Source organism: Bos mutus, chromosome 29 (assembly GCF_027580195.1).
Source record: "Bos mutus isolate GX-2022 chromosome 29, NWIPB_WYAK_1.1, whole genome shotgun sequence".
Taxonomy (NCBI): Eukaryota; Metazoa; Chordata; class Mammalia; order Artiodactyla; family Bovidae; genus Bos; species Bos mutus.
Genome location: NC_091645.1, coordinates 26,610,035 through 26,629,241, shown reverse-complemented (window position 1 = coordinate 26,629,241; position 19,207 = coordinate 26,610,035). Strand labels below are relative to the sequence as shown.

Genomic DNA, 19,207 nt, shown 5'->3' with positions numbered 1-19,207 from the left:
GTGTTATAGTTTGTAATGGTGGAATGAGGAAAGCGAGATTCACAACAGTCTTGCTCAATAGCTCCTACTATTTTCTATGATAAGAAACTGATAACTTCAGTTACTGAAATTTTCCAGAAATTGACCCAACAGGAGAGACAGAAATTTCAGGTGTTTATTAAAGATATAAAATATAGAAGGGACATCTGTGCTGTATGCTTAGTCGTGTCCGACTCTTGCAACGTTATAGACTGTAGTCCATGGCATTCTCCAGGCAAGAATACTGAAGTGAGTTACCATTCCCTTCTCCAGAGTCTTCTGCATTGCAGGCAGACTCTTTACCGACTGAGCTATGAGGGAAGTCCCCATAGAAGGGACATAGAGTATTGGAAATTATTTCAGAGATACCCTACATAGAGAACTGAAATGAGTTATTTCAACATTTGAAAAAAATTAGATAAAGAAATAAGGAAACTTGAAAGTAGGACCTTGGAGAAAACTCATTCACTTAAGAAACGGACAAAACAGGGAATGAGGAAATGGAGTAGCTTTCCCTTCGGATGTGAAGATAATGAGGGAGATGGGATTTTACTTTGATCCACCTGAGGGATGTTCAGTCCCTAGAGTAAAGTGAAAATGGTTAAAAGAGTGAGTCCCTAAGGACCTAAAGGCAGATAATGAACCATGTATATACATTCCTTCTTCTTTTTTTTTTTTTCAATACGATCTGCTCCCTGGGGAATTGTTGGAGCAAACCTCTAGTCTGTTTTAAACCATGTGCATTACATCACCACACTCATATTAAATCTTCTGTGTTTAATCAAGCTGTGAGTGTGATAACAAAATGCTTTATTTTCCTCTACTTGTTGAGGGGACTGAAAATAAACAGAAATTATGGTAGTTCATAAAGTTTTTGAGGGTATACGTCAATGCTGTCTCATTTTAGAGTCAAAGGAATCAAGCCTCAAGAACCTGACATTACATTTCCAGTACCAACAAGGTGAGGACTAATGACAAGGGAGCCAGCCCCGAGGTTTTCTGCCCTAAGGAGGGTGGGTTTCTGAATTCATCTTACATGCCGAATTCCATTTACAATACTTATTGCTTGTTCTGAGATGAAAATCCAGGGTCCATTCTTTCTCCTTCTGTGTAGTTCTGGGAGCCAAGTGAAACTAGTGAATGAGTCTATTGGAGAGGGGTCAGAGACTGTTCAGAGACACGAGGGGGCTCAAAGGACATATCAGTCAGGAAGTTTCTTTTAAATAGGTGCAACTCTCACTCTTCTACCTTTATGGCTTTTTACTCTGTGACAAGTGCAGTAACTTAACTCATAGATTCTGGGCCCTTCATTTTGGATTAGAAAGCATGTTTTTCATTGGGATCACATCACAGCTAACCTGCATTAGAAGCCAGTGCCAGGTTGCTAGGATCACTGCCTCCAGTTATAGCGGTGAGGGAAGAGTTCAAATGAGGAAATGTAGAGATGACAATAGGACAATTGTATCCTACTCCATCTCTCTTCCCCTTGGATTTTCCAGCAGGAATGCTTGCATATGACAGGACTGGCTTTCCCTCTGTAGACTGTTTGTGATGTACTTTTTTATATTTAGCTTATAACAGCTCTAAGAAAGGGCACACTCACATCACTCTGTATCGTGATAATGGTAAAGTCAGATTATATGTGACAAGGCTGGTACAGTCTCAGACATTCCCAGTGTGTATATTCTTGTGCTGGGCTTCCCTGGGGCTCAGTGGTAAAGAACACCCCTACTAATGCAGATGTGGTTCTATCCCTGGGTTGGGAAGAACATCTGGTAAATGAAATGGCAATCCACTCCAGTATTCTTGCCTGGGAAATTCCATGGACAGAGGAAACTTGTGGGCTACAGTCCATGGGGTCCCAAAAGAGCTGGACACAACTTAGTGACTAAACAAGAAAAACAACTGAGCTCTTTTATAGGTGAGACACTGTGGAAGGGCTGGGTTGTTCTCTAATGGAACCCTTTTCTCTTCTATCCATAGATTCCCTTAGAGAAGAATGGCTCCTGGAAATAACTCTTTCGTGACTGAATTCATTCTGTTGGGATTAACAGACCAACCTGATCTCCAACTCCCTCTGTTCTTCCTGTTTCTAGGAATATATATGGTCACTGTGCTAGGAAATTTGGGATTGATAATCCTAATTGCACTGAATTCTCATCTGCATACTCCCATGTACTTTTTCCTGTTTAACTTGTCCTTCATAGATCTATGTTATTCTTCTGTGTTTACACCCAAAATGCTGATTAACTTCACATCAAAGAAGAATATTATTTCTTACATGGGGTGCATGGCTCAGCTCTACTTCTTCTGTTTCTTTGTCATTTCTGAAATCTATGTGCTGACATCAATGGCCTATGACCGCTATGTGGCCATCTGTAAGTCACTCTTATATAATGCTACCATGTCCCCTAAAGTGTGTTCCAGCCTTATGCTTGGTTCCTACTTGATGGCATTTTCTGGTGCCATGGCTCACACTGGATGCATGCTGAGACTGACCTTCTGTGATGCAAACACCATCAACCATTATTTCTGTGATGTCCACCCTTTGCTCCAGCTCTCCTGCACAAGTACCTATGTCAATGAGCTTGTAGTTTTCATTGTGGTGGGCATCAACATCATTGTGCCCAGTTTCACAATCTTTGTCTCTTATTGTCTCATCCTTACCAACATCCTCCACATCAAGTCCACAGAAGGCAGGTCCAAAGCCCTCAGCACCTGCAGTTCCCACATCATTGCTATTTCTCTGTTCTTTGGATCAAGTGCATTTATGTATCTCAAACCATCTGCTGCTGGGTCTATGGATGAGGAAAAAATCTCTTCTGTATTTTACACCAATGTGGTTTCTGTGATGAACCCTTTAATCTATAGTTTGAGAAACAAAGATGTGAAAACTGCTCTGAGAAAAACCCTGAGCAGGAGATAATTTTGAATAGATAGAGTATCTGCCCGTGCAGTTGGGCACAGGAAAGTTTCTGTGTTTAATCATAGTAACTTTATTGACAATCTTCTTATTTCTTTTTCACCATGTGGAAGGGTATCTGAATCATCTCACAATTTATTTCCACTTTTTAAGAATCGGTCTCTCAGTGCACCAGCCCCAAGCATCCAGTATCGTGCATCGAACCTGGACTGGAAAAAAAAAAAAAAAGAACCCGTCTCTCTTTTCTTACCACTAGCACAATTTCCTTTCCTCACTTTCTCCCATTTATTAATACTCTTCAGAAAAATGTATTAAATCTGATTTTTTTTTTTATCATCTTGAACTTTTTTCCCTGTTGAAATAGAAGACTGGTCTACTGATGATCAAATTGGGGAACAATAGGTTGATGTGGTGTCTTTACGGTTGTCTTATCTGACATCTGCCATTGGAAGCAGGAATCAGACAATGTTTTCTCTTCTCTTCCTTCCAGTCTTCCTTGGGCAAGAATATATTTCATTTAATCCCTGACATATAAGGTTACATAATGATTGTTCAATATAAACAATTTTGCTTTTGTTAGTAATGCACATTTTGCTTTCTTGACAAAGATTTTTCTTACTTTTTCACAGCTAGTCCTGCACATAACAGATTATAAACATACACTGCCTGGATGGGAAAGTATAACTCAGAGTAGTTGTTGCTTTATTTACAGTTGCATATCTTTTAATGAAAACTTCTAGACTAAATTCAGTATTATGATTTAAAGTCTGCTATTCTCAGTATACTTGCTTCTACTTTATCTCATTATTTTTGTTTCAGTAAACATGGAAAAGAAGAAAATATTCTAATATAAAATTTGACTGTGCTTTGTACCTGGGTGGTACATGAATTTTTCTCAGAGTGGGTATTTATTTTTAGTGTTGTTTTTAGTTTATGAAAATAATTATTTTGTTCTTGTCATTGTTGGGAAATCAGAGGCCTTATGGACCTGGATGCTAGGGAGATGACTGGCTTAAGTAAGGATATTATTTCTTCCAAAAAATTAAGAAAAAAAAATTGAACATTTGCAGGTATTTTCACTTCAAGGAAAAGAGCGTGTCAGATTAGAGTCCAGAATCCTGGCATGAGGCCAAAGTTCAACAAGCCACATTGTCAATAAATAAGAGGTTTTTGTGGTGATTTCTCATGAGGCTTAGGAACTGCCTTTAAATATATTTTATTTTAACCTATTCCATCTAGAACATTAAATATTTAGTCCATAAAGTTTTCATAAACTTATGATACAAAGTGACTATACAATAGTACTGTTGTTTGAAATGAAGGTAGAGAAGTGGCTACATGTGAGGAGAAAATTAGAGAACTTTTTTTTTTTTTTTCTGAAGATAAAATAACTGTTAGTGATTAAAACAAATAGGGATAAAGAATCTAGGAAATAAATTTTTTAAAAATAAAAGCCTCTTTTTTTTATGATTCTCCTCTTTTTTCTGGAAGACCTAGAACTATGAAGATCACAAGATTTCTATGGGTAGGATGAAAACTTATTTGATAATTAAAAAAAAAAATGAACCAACCTCCAACACTGTGTTTAACCTGGACAAGACTAAATCACTTCTCCTTTTGTTGGCTACTTCCTCTTGGATTTTAAGGTATAAAATCTTCAAATTGCTGTTAGAGAACGATAGTTTGAAAAATATATTTGGTGACTAACTCAAGTTATGACTTTTCTCAAACAGGACATTGGATTACTTTCTTTTTGACAAAATATGGGGAAACGGATACTCTAAAATGCTTAAATGACTCTTGTGCACAGTCACTCAGTTGTGTCCTACTCTTTGTGACCCCATGGACTGTAGCCAACTAGACTCCTTTGCCCATGGAATTTTCCAGGCAAGGATACTGGAGTGGGTTGCCATAGGTTTGTTGTCAGTTCAGTTCAGTCACTCAGTCATGTCCTACTCTTTGAGACCCCATGAATCCCAGCACGCCAGGCTCCCTGTCCATCACCAAATCCTGGAGTTCACCCAGACTCACGTCCATCGAGTCAGTGATGCCATCCAGCCATCTCATCCTCTGTCGTCCCCTTCTCCTCCTGCCCCCAATCCCTCCCAGCATCAGGGTCTTTTCCAATGAGTCAACTCTTCGCATGAAGTGGCCAAAGTACTGGAGTTTCAGCTTTAGCATCATTCCTTCCAAAGAAATCCCAGGGCTGATCTCCTTCAGAATGGACTGGCTGGATCTCCTTGCAGTCCAAGGGACTCTCAAGAGTCTTCTCCAACACCACAGTTCAAAAGCATCAATTCTTCGGTGCTCAGCCTTCTTCACAGTCCAACTCTCACATCCATGCATGACCACAGGCAAAACCATAGCCTTGACTAGACAGACCTTTGTTGGCAAAGTAATGTCTCTGCTTTTGAATATGCTATCTAGGTTGGTCATAACTTTCCTTCCAAGGAGTGAGCATCTTTTAATTTCATGGCTGCAGTCACCATCTGCAGTGATTTTGGAGCCCAAAAAATAAAGTCTGACACTGTTTCCACTGTTTCCCCATCTATTTCCCATGAAGTGATGGGACCAGATGCCATGATCTTAGTTTTCTGAATGTTGAGCTTTAAGCCAACATTTTCACTCTCCACTTTCACTTTCATCAAGAGGCTTTTTAGTTCCTCTTCACTTTCTGCCATAAGGGCGGTGTCATCTGCATATCTGAGGTGATTGATATTTTTCCCAGCAATCTTGATTCCAGCTTGTGTTTCTTCCAGTCCAGCATTTCTCATGATGTACTCTGCATATAAGTTAAATAAGCAGGGTGACAATATACAGCCTTGATGTACTCCTTTTCCTATATGGATCCAGTCTGTTTTTCCATGTCCAGTTCTAACTGTTGCTTGGTGACCTGCATACAGATTTCTCAAGAGGCAGGTCAGGTGGTCTGGTATTCCCATCTCTTTCAGAATTTTCCACAGTTTCTTGTGATCCATACAGTCAAAGGCTTTGGCATAGTCAATAAAGCAGAAATAGATGTTTTTCTGGAATTCTCTTGCTTTTTCCATGATCCAGCGGATGTTGGCAATTTGATCTCTGGTTCCTCTGCCTTTTCTAAAACCAGCTTGAACATGCCCTTTATTATATTGAGATATACTCTCTAGGCCTTGTTTCTATAGTGTAGTAGTTATCACTTTCGCCTCACATGCCAAAGGTCCCTGGTTCAAAACCAGGCATAAACAGACTTTCAGAAGCCTAAGGGTCTCTGTTAGTTGCTAATTACTATGGGCTTCCCTGGTGGCACAGTGGTAAAGAATCTGTCTGCAATGCAGGAAACCCAATTTTGACCCTTGGGTTGGGAATATCCCCTGGGGAAGGAAATGGCAGCCCACTCCAGGATTCTTGCCTGGAGAATCACATGGACCAAGAAGCCTGGCGGGCTACAGTTCATAGTGTCACAAAGAGTTGGGCGTGCCTGGAGACTTAGCACACATGCACATACACCCTCTATGCTCACTTTCTAGAGAGTTATTATAATAAATTGGTGCTGAATTTTGTCAAAAGTTTATTGTACATCTATTTAGATGATCATATTGTTTTTAGTCTTCAGTTTTATGTGGTGTATCATATTTACTGATTTGCAACTATTGAAAAATCCTTGCATTTCTGGGGTTAATCCCACTTGATCATGGTGTATGATCTTCTTAAAGTATTGTTGGATTCAGATTGGTAGGATTTTGTTGAGGATTTTTGCATCTGTTTTTCATCAATGCTATTGGTCTATAATTTTCTTTTTTGTGCTATCTTTGTCTGGCTTTGGTATCAGGTCCTGGTGGCCTCATAGAATAAGTTTGAACGTTTTCCTTCCTCTGCAATTTTTGGAACAGTCTCAGGAGGACATGTATTAACTCTTCTCTAAATGTTTGATAGAATTTGCCTGTGAAGTCATCAGGTCCTGGGCTTTTGTTTATTGGGAGTTTTTAAATCACAACTTCAATTTCAGTGCTTGTGATTTGTCTGATCATACTTATATTTTTTCCTGGCTCAGTATTGGAAGACTGTGCCTTTCTAAGAATTTATCCACTTCTTCAGGTTGTCCATTCTGTTGGCATACAGTTGCTCATAGTAGTCTCTTTTGATCCTTTGTATTTCTGTGGAGTCTTTTGTAACTTTTTATTTTTTGTTTTTAATTTTATTAATTTGAGTCCCCTCCCTTTTTTCTAGATAAGTTTGGCTAAGGGTTTATAAATTTTGTTTATCTTTTCAAAGAACAATCTTTTTCTTTCATTGATTTTGCAATTGTTTTATTTGTCTACTGCATTTATTTTTGCTCTGATCTTTATGATTTCTTTACTTCTACTCACTTTAGGTTGAGTATTACTTCATACCTGCCAGAATGGCTATCATTAAAAATTCCACTAAGAATAAATTCTGGAGAGGGTGTTGAGAGAAGGGAAACCTCCTACACTGCTGGTGGGAATGTAAATTTATAAATCTACTACGGAGAACAGTATGGTGGTTCTTTAAAAGACTAAAAATAGAAATACCTTATGACCCTGCAATCCCACCCCAGAGCATATATCTGGAGAAAAACATGATTCAAAAGGATAAACAAGCATCCCAATGTTCATTGCAGAACTGTAGCCAGCATAGTAGCCAAGACATGGAAGCAATCTAAATGTCCATTGACAGAGGAATGGATGAAGAAGTTGTGGTGCCTATGTACAGTGGAATATTACTCAGCCACTAAAAAGAATGAAATAATATGATTTACAGCAATACAGATGGACCTAGAGATTGTCATACTGAGTGAAATATGTCAGACAGAGAAGGGAAGATATCTTTTGACATCCCTTATATTTGGATTCTAAAAGGTAATAATACAAATGAACTTACTTACAAAATATAAAGAGATTCACAGAGTTAGAGAATGAACTTATGGTTGCCAGGGGGAAGGATGGGAAGAAGAAATTATTAGGGAGTTTGGGAATGGACATAAACACACTGCTATATTTATTTTTATATTTATTTATTTGTTTTAGTTGGAGGCTAATTACTTTACAATATTGTAGTGGCTTTTGCCATACATGGACATGAATCACCCATGGGTGCACATGCGTTCCCCATCCTGAACCCCCCTCCCACCTCCCTCCCCACTCCATCCCTCAGGGTCATCCCAGTGCACCAGCCCTGAGCACCCTGTCTCATGCATCAAACCTGGATTGACAATCTATTTCACATATGGTAATATACATGTTTCAACGCTATTCTCTCAAATCATCCCACCCTCGCCTTCTCCCACAGAGTCCAAAATCTGATCTTTATTTCTGTGTCTCTTTTGCTGTCTCATATATACGGTTAAAAATGGATAACCAACAAGGTTGTATGGTATACCACAGGGAACTCTACTTAATGTTATGTGACAGCTTGGATGGGAGAGGAGTTTGGGGATGGATATGTGTATGTATGTGGCCGAGTCATTTCACTGTCAACTGAAACTATCACACTATTGTTAATGAGCTATACCCCCATAGAAAATAAAAAGTTTAAAATTTAAAAAAGAACTGCTTTCCTTACCTATTAAAATTCCTCCAAAGGACTCAAAGTCTCAGAGCAAGAAAAGAGGAGGTAAAAGTATATTGCAAAATAATTACCAATTTGTTCTCCCATAGGATTATAAAGTTTTCTGCAATTAAAAATATTAGACATATATTTCAAGGATCTTAATCTGATTTTTAAAGTTTTTCATAATAGCCATAATTTGGGAAATTCCCTAAAGCATCTTTTTGCTTTTAATTATTTCAAATCTTACCCAAGACTTAAAATTCCCACCAATGGGAGCTGATTACTCAGATTATCTTGAAAACATTTTAAAGTGTTTCCTAAACATTACCAAATGATAAAATCCACATTATCTGACAAAGACCTACTCAGAGACAAATAGCATTCTTCCTTAATAACAGGGAGAGTTATCAGAGATTGATTTTTCACACTGTGGTAGTTTTGATTCAGAAGAATATTATTACTTTCAGGATGAAATTTCAGATGGAATTTATAAGAAGGCTTTCTTTTCCCCTTTAGGAAAAAGACCTTTAAACCCAATGTTCTTTTTTCTCATCTATCATCTATTATGTTGTAGACTGTATGGAAAATTTATGAACTAATAAATCTCAGAGGCAAGAATTTTTTCCTGTAAGTAGTTCATTGATAAGATAGCTGGTACCATAAATAGAGTAAACCACAGATTACTGCACATCTCTTCAAATAACGCATGAAATGTTACACTGTGGGATTTGTTAAGACACATTTCTGCATCCTACTTTTAATTCTTTCATTTTTATGAAATTTCTGGTTAAGGAAGTTTTTGAGGAAATGAAAGCACACTCAAATATGGCCACTTGATTCTGAAGAGGACATGAAAATTGAGTACTGATCACATGAATCATGGATTGGCAGCTCCTCTTTCTGCTTCATTATCTTTACTTAGGGACTTTACTTTTCATTATCTTTAATTAGGTCTTAGGAAGAATAACTATCAACAAAGTTAGTGGAGGTGATGGAATTCCAGTTGAGCTATTTCAAATCCTAAAAGATGATGCTGTGAAAGAGCTGCACTCAATATGCCAGCAAATTTGGAAAACTCGTCAGTGGCCACAGGGCTGGAAAAGGTCAGGTTTCATTACAATCCCAAAGAAAGGCAATGCCAAAGAATGTTCAAACTACTGCACAATTGCACTCATTTCACACACTAGCAAAGTAATTCTCAAAGTTCTCCAAGCCAGGCTTCAACAGTACACGAACTGTGAACTTCCAGATGTTCATCTGGATTTAGAAAAGGCAGAGGAACCAGAGATCAAATTGCTGACATCCATTCGATCATTGAAAAAGCAAGAGAGTTCCAGAAAAACATCTGCTTCTGCTTTATTGACAATGCCAAAGCCTTTGACTGTATGGATCAAAACAAACTGTGGAAAATTCTGAAAGAGATGGAAGTATCAGACCATCTGACCTGCCTCTTGAGAAACGTGTATGCAGGTCAGGAAGCAACAGTTAGAACTGGACATGGAACAACAGACTGGTTCCAAATATGAAAAAGGGTACATCAAAACTCTATATTGTCACCCTGCCAATTTAACTTATATGCAGAGTACATCATGCAAAATGCCAGGCTGGATGAAACACAAGCTGGAATCAAGATTGCCAGGAAAAATATCAATAACCTCAGATATACAGATGACACCACCCTAATGGCAGAAAGAGAAGAAGAACTAAAGAACCTCTGGATGAAAGTGAAAGAGGAGAGTGAAAAAGTTGTCTTAAAACTCAACATTCAACAAACTAAGATCATGGCATCCGGTCCCATCACTTCATGGCAAATAGATGGGGAAACAATGGAAACAGTGTGAAACTTTATTTTCTTGGGCTCCAAAATCACTGCAGATAGTGACTGCAGACATGAAATTAAAAGACACTTGCTCCTTGGAAGAAAAGCTACGACTAACCTAGATAGCATATTGAAAAGCAGAGACATTACTTTGCCAACAAAGGGTCCATCTAGTCAAATCTATGGTTTTTCCAGTAGTCATGTATGGATATGAGAGTTGGACTATAAAGAAAGTGAAGCGCTGAAGAATTGATGCTTTTGAACTGTGGTGTTGGAGAAGACTCTTGAGAGTCCCTTGGACTGAAAGGAGATCGAACCATTTAATTCTAAAAGAAAGCAGTCCTGAATATTCACTGAAGGACTGATGCTGAGGCTGAAATTCCAATACTTTGGCCACCTGATGTGAAGAAGTGACTCATTGGAAAAGACCCTGATGCTGGGAAAGATTGAAGGCAGAAGGAGAAGGGGACAGCAGAAGATGAGATGATTGGATGGCATCCCTGACTCAATGGACATGAGTTTGAGCAAACTCCAGGAGTTGGTGACAGACAGGGAAGCCTGGTGTGCTGCAGTCCATGTGGTCACAAAGAGTTGGACACGACTGAACATCTGAAATGAACTGAAGGGTCTCAGAAACACAGTCAGCTTAGTCAGCTTTTAATACATCATAACTTCCACTTGAATCTTTATTGTGTATAATCAGACTTACTTGAGATCGAGAGCCAGGACTGATTCAAGGATTTCCCAAAAGAGAGCCTGCTGCTGCTGCTGCTAAGTCTCTTCAGTCGTGTCCGACTCTGTGCGACCCCATAGACGGCAGCCCACCAGGCTCCCCCATCCCTGGGATTCTCCAGGCAAGAACACTGGAGTGGGTTGCCATTTCCTTCTCCAATGCATGAAAGTGAAAAGTGAAAGTGAAGTCGCTCAGTCGTGTCCAACTCTTAGCAACCCCATGGACTGTAGCCTACCAGGCTCCTCCGTTCATGGGATTTTCCAGGCAAGAGTACTGGAGTGTGTTGCCATTGCCTTCTGCGAGAAGAGAGCCTAGTGTCTCATATTTAATATCAATATCATAAGCATTTATGAAATTTCCTGGGGTATTTTTAACCTTTGTTCATAGAATTATTAATTTTTCTTTACACTGAATTATTTTCCAAAATGCTGTATCATACCTTCTTTTATCTATTTTAGTTAGACTAGTAGATTTAAATATTATGCAGTATATTAGAATGATTCTAAGCAAGAGATAGGGAACTATGAAAAAGTTTCAAAAACCCCAATAATCATTACCATCTTCTAAATATATTAAAAAACAAAAAAACAAAAGAAAGAAAAAAAACAATAATTTAAAATGGCATAAATTTAATATTGATTCATTAGAAATTCAGGGCCTGTTGGTTTTTTCCATCTCTCTTTCTTAGGAGTTGTTATGTAAAAAATAAATAAATCACCTAACTTTGGTAGCACAAGTTACCATTTTGTGTGTGGAAAACTATTTTTTTTAGCACATTAAAAACTTTTTTTGACAGCTTGATGCTTTTCTACTAATCATAGAAGCCTCTTACATTGCAAAGTGATATTCTTCCCCTCATTCCACTAAATATAAGCAATGTGTGTATAAATATACTTATATATGTTTATTTTTCATCTACAAACACATATATATTTCTAAAATAAGTTGAACTTTCCAAGGCAATTTCATTCTCCCAGAAAAGTAAACATTCTCCAATTTTCTTTTTTAGGTTTTTGAGAAGGTTAAAAGTTTGTACAATAGTTAATCTGCACAAAATGCTTCATAAATCAAACTGGTCCTTTCATGGTTTCTCATCAAAGATAACTCTGACTCAATTTATTATTTAGTTTTAAGCAAGACATAATTTTGAGAAGCATATTTTTATTATATTGCTTGAATTTTCAAATGAGTAATGGAGACACACTGAAGTACTTGAACTAGGGTGGGATAGAGCAATGACCATATTTCAGTGTCTATTGCTAAATAAGAGTGAGTTTAACAATGTTTATGGCTAAATAAGAGTGAGTATGTTGGGAAATGCTAAAATAATCTTTAGAAGCTGCTAAAAGTTCAATATTACAGTAGTTCAGCTTAAACATCAAAAGCCATAAGTTGTGTGGTGGTTGACAGACATGGGTTGAGGTCACTGTGGTTGTAGAGGTTGTGTTTGGGGTAAGAGAAATGTTGAATATATTCTGAATGCTCTTTGAGAAAAATAACATGATTTTCAGAAATATTTATTGAGTTCCTTCTATGTACTCTACACTGTTCTTAGATCCAGAAGCCAAACAGCAAACAAAATAGAAGAGATGTTTTTCTTTATAGAGCTTATAATTTATAGAAGAATACAGGTAATCAGGGGGGAAAAGCTCTGATGAGTGTTATGGTGGAGAGTCTAGTTTAATTTATGAGAACATAAATGACAGCTGACAATTTTTAAGTATTTACCATATGAAAGGCACTTTCTCAACCAGTTTACTTAGGATTTTTTCATTTGATTAACACAGTAGCCCAAAGAAAGAGATGCTATTTTACCACCCCTATTTTCCCACATTGAACAGAAAAATTAAGTAACTTGTCCATAGAATTATAGTTTGTAAGTAGGAAATTAATATTCACAATACTCTAACTCCATAGCTTCTACTCTTTTCTATGACAAAAATAAATTGATAAGCTCGGTTACTGAAATGTTACAGAAAATGGCTCAGCAGGAGAATCAAGCGGAAATTTCAAGTAAATTTTTTAAAAGTATAAATTAAAGAAGGAACATGTTGTTGCTTAGTCGCTAAGTCTGTAACTCTTTGCAACACCATGGACTCTCCTCACCAGCTCCTCTGTCCATGAAATTTCCAGGCAAAAAATACTGAAGTGGTTTGCCATTCCTTCTCCAGGGTATCATCCCAACCAAGGGATCAAATCTGTATCTCTTGCATTGGCAGGTGAATTCTTTACCATGAGCCACTGGGAAAGCCTCATAGAAGGAATATGCTATGCTATGCTAAGTCACTTCAGTCGTGTCCGACTCTGTGTGACCCCATAGACAGTAGGCTACCAGGCTCCCCCGTCCCTGGGGTTCTCCAGGCAAGAACACTGGAGTGGGTTGCCATTTCCTTCTCCAATGCATGAAAGTGAAAAGTGAAAGTGAAGTCTCTCAGTTGTGTCCGACTCTTAGTGACCCCATGGACTGCAGCCTACCAGGCTCCTCCATCCATGGGATTTTCCGGGCAAGAGTACTGGAGTGGGGTGCCGTTGCCTTCTCGGTGAAGGAATATATCACATTGCAATTTTTTTTTTAGAGATATTTAAGAGAGAGAACACTCTTGAAAAATTTCAGATAAAGAATAGAACAGTCTTATGGACTCTGTGGGAGAGGGAGAAGGTGGGAAGATTTGGGAGAATGGCATTGAAACATGTAAAATTTCATGTATGAAACGAGAATTTTTTTTAGAGATGGGATGACCCAGAGGATTTGGGGAGGGAGGAAGAGAGGGTTCAGGAGAACACCTGTGGTGGATTCATTTTGATAAAAATTTCAATTATGTAAAGTTTAAAAATAAAATAAAATTAATAAAGAAATAAGGAAACCTAGAAATAGGAACCTTACACAAAGTATATCCATTTGCGAAATGAAAGGGAATAAAACAATGTAGTAGCTTTCCCTTCAGAGGTAGATGTAATGAGGAGATGGGAATTTACTTTGGATCTGCATTGAGGGATGTATAATACCTAAAATGAAAAGGAGTGAAAGATTGAGTCCCTAAGGAACTAAAGACTGATCACAATCCAAGATATATAATTTCCTTATTCCCTTTTATACAAATCTATACCCTGGGGAAAAGAGTCAGCAAGCTTCTAGCCTGTTTTTAACCAAGTGTATTACATCAGGACTCTCACATTAAATTTCCTGTGTCTAATCAAGTAGCAAGTATGATAATAAAAGGCTTTATTTTCTCTGCTGCTTGAAAGGACTGAAATAATTATCAGAAGTTATAATAGTTCAGAAAGGCTTCTCAGACATATGTCTTGGCCAGCTTCTCTCAGAATCAAAGAACTCAAGGCTCAGGAACCTGAAATTGCATTTCCAATCCCAACTGGGTAAAAACCAAGGATAAGGGAGCCAGCCCTGAGGTTTTCTGAACTAAGGAGGGTGAGTTTCTGAATTTAATTTATAAACTTATTCCCTGCTTAGATGAAAGTATAAGGACCGAATATATGCCCATTCTTTCTCATTTTGTGCAGATCTGAGACACAGGTGAAATTGGCAGAGAAATCTGTTAGAGGGTCATCACAGAATGCTTATAGACATGAGGTGGTTCTGTCTTGATCTATCTTTCTTGCCCTTTATTTTTCCAGCAGTTATATTTGCATGTAACAGCACTGGCCTTAACTCTGATGTTTGTGATTTCCTTTGCTATGTTTAGCTTATACAAGTCCGCAAAACTCTATCCTGATAAAGGTAAAGGCAGATTCTGTGGGACCAGGTAGGACTAGTCTCTGACATTCCCAGTGTTTACCCTCCCTTGTAGATGAGACACTGTGGCAAGGGCTGAGTTGTTCTCTAACGGAACCCTTTCTCTTGTGTCCACAGATTCCCTTAGAGAAGAATGGCTCCTGGAAATGACTCTTTTGTGACTGAATTCATTCTGTTGGGATTAACAGACCAACCAGATCTCCATCTCCCCCTGTTCATCTTCTTTCTAGGAATGTACATGGTGACTGTGATGGGAAATTTGGGATTGCTAAATCTAATTGTTCTAAATTCACATCTACATTCCCCCATGTATTTTTTCCTCTTTAACTTGTCCTTCATAGATCTATGTTATTCTTCTGTGTTTACACCCAAAATGCTGATTAACTTCACATCAAAGAAGAATATTATTTCTTACATGGGATGCATGACCCAGCTCTACTTTTTCTGTTTTTTTGTCATTTCTGAATGCTATGTGCTGACATCAATGGCCTATGACCGCTATGTGGCCATCTGTAACCCACTTTTGTATAATGTTGCTACGTCCCCTAAAGTGTGTTCCAGCCTTATGTTTGGTTCCTACTTGATGGCATTTTCTGGTGCCATGGCTCACACTGGATGCATGCTGAGACTGACCTTCTGTGATGCAAACACCATCAACCATTATTTCTGTGACATCCTCCCTCTGCTTGAGCTTTCCTGCACAAGTACCTACATCAATGAGCTGGTAGTTTTCACTGTGGGAGGCATCAACATCATTGTGCCCAGTCTCACCATATTTGTCTCTTATGGCTTCATCCTCTCTAGTATCCTCCACATCAAGTCCACAGAGGGCAGGTCCAAGGCCTTTAGCACCTGCAGTTCCCACATCATTGCTATTTCTCTTTTCTTTGGATCAAGTGCATTTATGTATCTCAAACCATCTTCTGTTGGGTCTGTGGATGAGGAAAAAATTTCCTCTGTCTTTTATACCAATGTGGTTGCCATGATGAACCCTTTAATCTATAGCTTGAGAAATAAAGATGTGAAATTCGCTGTGAGAAAAATTCTGAGTTGTAGGTAGCTTTGATTAGAAATACTGTCTCTGTAGTTAATCACAAAGTAGGAAGGTTCTGGTTTTAATAATAATAATTTTATTGACAATCTTCTTATCTTATTTCTTTCTCCCCATGTTGAAAGAAATTTGAATCTCCTCTTAATTTGTTTCCACGTTTTGTAGAGTAGATCTTCTATCTTTCCTTACTATTTGCATAATTTCCTTTCCTCACGGTCTCTTACTATGACTTTTATGAAATTTTTTTTAATATCTTGGTGTTTTTCTTTAGCATTTAAACTTTTTCCCCCTCTGGAAATAGGAGACTGGTTTACAGATGATGAAATCAGGGAATATGAGGGTGACATAGTGTCACTGAAAGTGAAAGTTAAAGTCACTCAGTCATGTCCAACTCTTTGCGACACCATGGACTATACAGTCCATGGAATTCTCCAGGCTAGGATAGTGGAGTGGGTAGACTTTCCCTTCTCCAGGGCATCTTTCCAACCCAGGGATCAAACCCAGGTCTCCCGCATTGCAGGTGTATTCTTTACCAGCTGAGCTACATAGTATCATTGCTGCTGCTGCTGCTGCTAAGTTGTTTCAGTCGTGTCCAACTCTATGCGACCCCATAGACGGCAGCCCATCAGGCTCCCCCATCCCTGGGATTCTCCAGGCAAGAACTCTGGAGTGGGTTGCCATTTCCTTCTCCAATGCATGAAAGTGAAAAGTGAAAGTGAAGTCGCTCAGTTGTGTCCGACTCTTAGTGACCTTGTGGACTGCAGCCTACTTTACCAACAAAGGTTCATCTAGTCAAGGCTATGGTTTTTCCTGTGGTCATGTATGGATGTGAGAGTTGGACTATGAAGAAAGCTGAGTGCCGAAGAATTGATGGTTTTGAACTGTGGTATTGGAGAAGACTCTTGAGAGTCCCTTGAACTGCAAGGAGATCCAACTAGTCCATTCTGAAGGAGATCAGCCCTGGGATTTCTTTGGAAGGAATGATGCTGAAGCTGAAACTCCAGTACTTTGGCCACCTCATGCGAAGAGTTGACTCATTGGAAAAGACTCTGATGCTGGGAGGGATTGGGGACAGGAGGAGAAGGGGACGGCAGAGGATGAGATGGCTGGATGGCATCACTGACTCAATGGACATGAGTCTGGGTGAATTCCGGGAGTTGGTGATGGACAGGGAGGCCTGGCATGCTGCGATTCATGGGGTCGCAAAGAGTCAGACACGACTGAGCCACTGAACTGAACTGAACTGAAGGTGTCCTTAGTGTTGTATTCCACAGTAATCCACATGCTGAAGCCTTTAATATACAGTCTCAGAAACAAGGATGTGAAGAAAGCATTTTGGAAGGTTTTGGTGAAGAAGTGATTCTTGGCTTTGGGGTTTTATAAATGGGAAAAATAAATGGTTCCAAGGAAAATATGCTGTTTTGTTCATTTTCCCTTGTTATTCTGCTGAGTTTGTTTAACCAGGTCCTGGACTTTTTTCACTGCTGTGCCTACCTGTCCTTTAAATATATCTTTTCTTCTCCATATATTTCTTTTTTATGTTTTCTCAGGGTCTAGGTAATAATAACTGCCTTCTCAGGCAATACCATTCCTTAAGCTTTTTCCATCTTTAAGGAGAATGTATACTGCTTACTCTTTTTCAGTGACTTTAATATTTCAGTGAATAGTTTCCTGGAACTGGTTCCTGGCCTTCAGATTACCACTGTCTAATACACAGATTTATAATTGACCTCCATTCTCTCATTCTCTTTCTCATTCCAGTTTAATTAACTTGTTTTACTTTAGTTTGCTTTCCTTTTTCTACTGCTGCTATTATAAGACTGAGGCAACATTTCTAAATCACTTGATTTCCTAAGCAGCCTTAATTCCTAGAAACAGAGTGCTCCAAATCAAGATTTCTAATCTACCTTCTCAGTTGTTAGGTTAGAAATAATTTCTCTGAACTGTTTCTCTTTCTCAATATAAGAGATATTATTCTTTTTATGGTAAGCCCTCTTCCCATTTTTATTGGTTCATTAATGAAATCTACCATCCATGTAAGTGAAGCACCTTACCTTATTAGAAGATCACTTTACCAACAAAGGTCCATCTAGTCAAAGCTATAGTTTTTCCAGTAGTCATGTATGGATGTGAGAGTTGGACCATAAATAAGGCTGAGCACCGAAGAATTGATGCTTTTGAACTATGGTATTAGAGAAGACTCTTGAGAGTCCCTTTGACTGCAAGGAGATCAAACCTGTCAATCCTAAAGGAAATTAGTCCTGAGTATTTACTGGAAGGACTGACGCTGAAGCTGAAGCTCCAACACTTTGGCCGCCTGATGAGAAGAGTTGACTCATTAGAAAAGACCCTGATCCTGAGAAAGATTGAAGCCCGGAGGAGAAGGGGATGACAGAGGATGAGATAGTTGAATGGCATCACTGAATCAATGAACATGAATTTGAGGAAGCTCCAGGAGATTGTGAAGGACAGGGAAGCCTGGCAAGCTGCAGTCCACAGGATCTCTAAGAGTCAGACATGACTGACTTGTTGAACAACATATGTTGAACAACAACATATTACAAGATGGAAATTCAAAGCCCTGTAAGCTCTGAGCTTACTTATTTAACAAATCAAGGGACAAGTGGCGTCCACTGGGCAGGAGCTACTTCTTGAGCCTGTGCACAACCCATAGTAATTCAGTTAGGCTCTCCACAGTCCCATGTATGGGTCACAAAGGCAATTTAAAATGAAAAGCCAATGTCACAATGTACAGCAGCCCAAACCACCCTGCTCTACTAGTCTTAGAATTCATATTTCTTGAGAACAGGGCTGAAAACTGACTGGAAACAACAAATAATTTTTCTACCCCCTATTTTCCAAACAATACTTATACGAACATTTCTCTTTTCATTATAATCAAATCGCTGCTTGGGAAAAGCTTCATCTCTATGTTCAGGTTTAAGCTGCAGCAATACTTGCTTGTGCAATCGCTAAGATTGGCTCAGTTTACCCAACCCACATTTATCATGGACCATAGACACATGACTGTGTGGACGCTTACTTAGTTCACGTGTTTCAAGGAATAGAGCCTTTATTGAGACATTTGCCTTTTTTTAAGAGCCAGCACTAGTGGTACAACCTCTGGATAAAAATGAATGTGTGCCCATATAAAATTATTCACTCAGCTTTAAACAAATCTGCACTACGAGGCACCTGTGAAGGTGAAAATCCCACACTGTCAGAAGTTTAGACTCATAGCCACCTGCAGAGATATGGTTAGTGAAAAGTTATGCATAAGCCATAAAGAATAAAAACATAAAAATAAGTATCAATTCATGCCACTGAAGTAAAATTCCCATCTCCCCATCAAAAGCCCAAAACCA

The 19,207-nt window shown here is 38.7% G+C and overlaps 2 protein-coding genes across 2 annotated transcripts; both read left to right on the top strand.

Annotated features, from left to right (window-relative positions):
• Positions 1-989: 989 nt before the first annotated feature.
• Positions 990-2,944, top strand: LOC102271997 (olfactory receptor 8B3-like). Its single transcript, XM_070365004.1, has 2 exons — positions 990-1,000; positions 2,014-2,944. Exons 1-2 carry the CDS (start codon positions 990-992, stop codon positions 2,942-2,944), a joined length of 942 nt encoding a protein of 313 aa, XP_070221105.1.
• Positions 2,945-14,924: 11,980 nt separating this feature from the next.
• LOC102275130 (olfactory receptor 8B3-like) lies at positions 14,925-15,851 on the top strand. Its single transcript, XM_005895430.2, has one exon. It carries the CDS (start codon positions 14,925-14,927, stop codon positions 15,849-15,851), a length of 927 nt encoding a protein of 308 aa, XP_005895492.2.
• Positions 15,852-19,207: the final 3,356 nt, after the last annotated feature.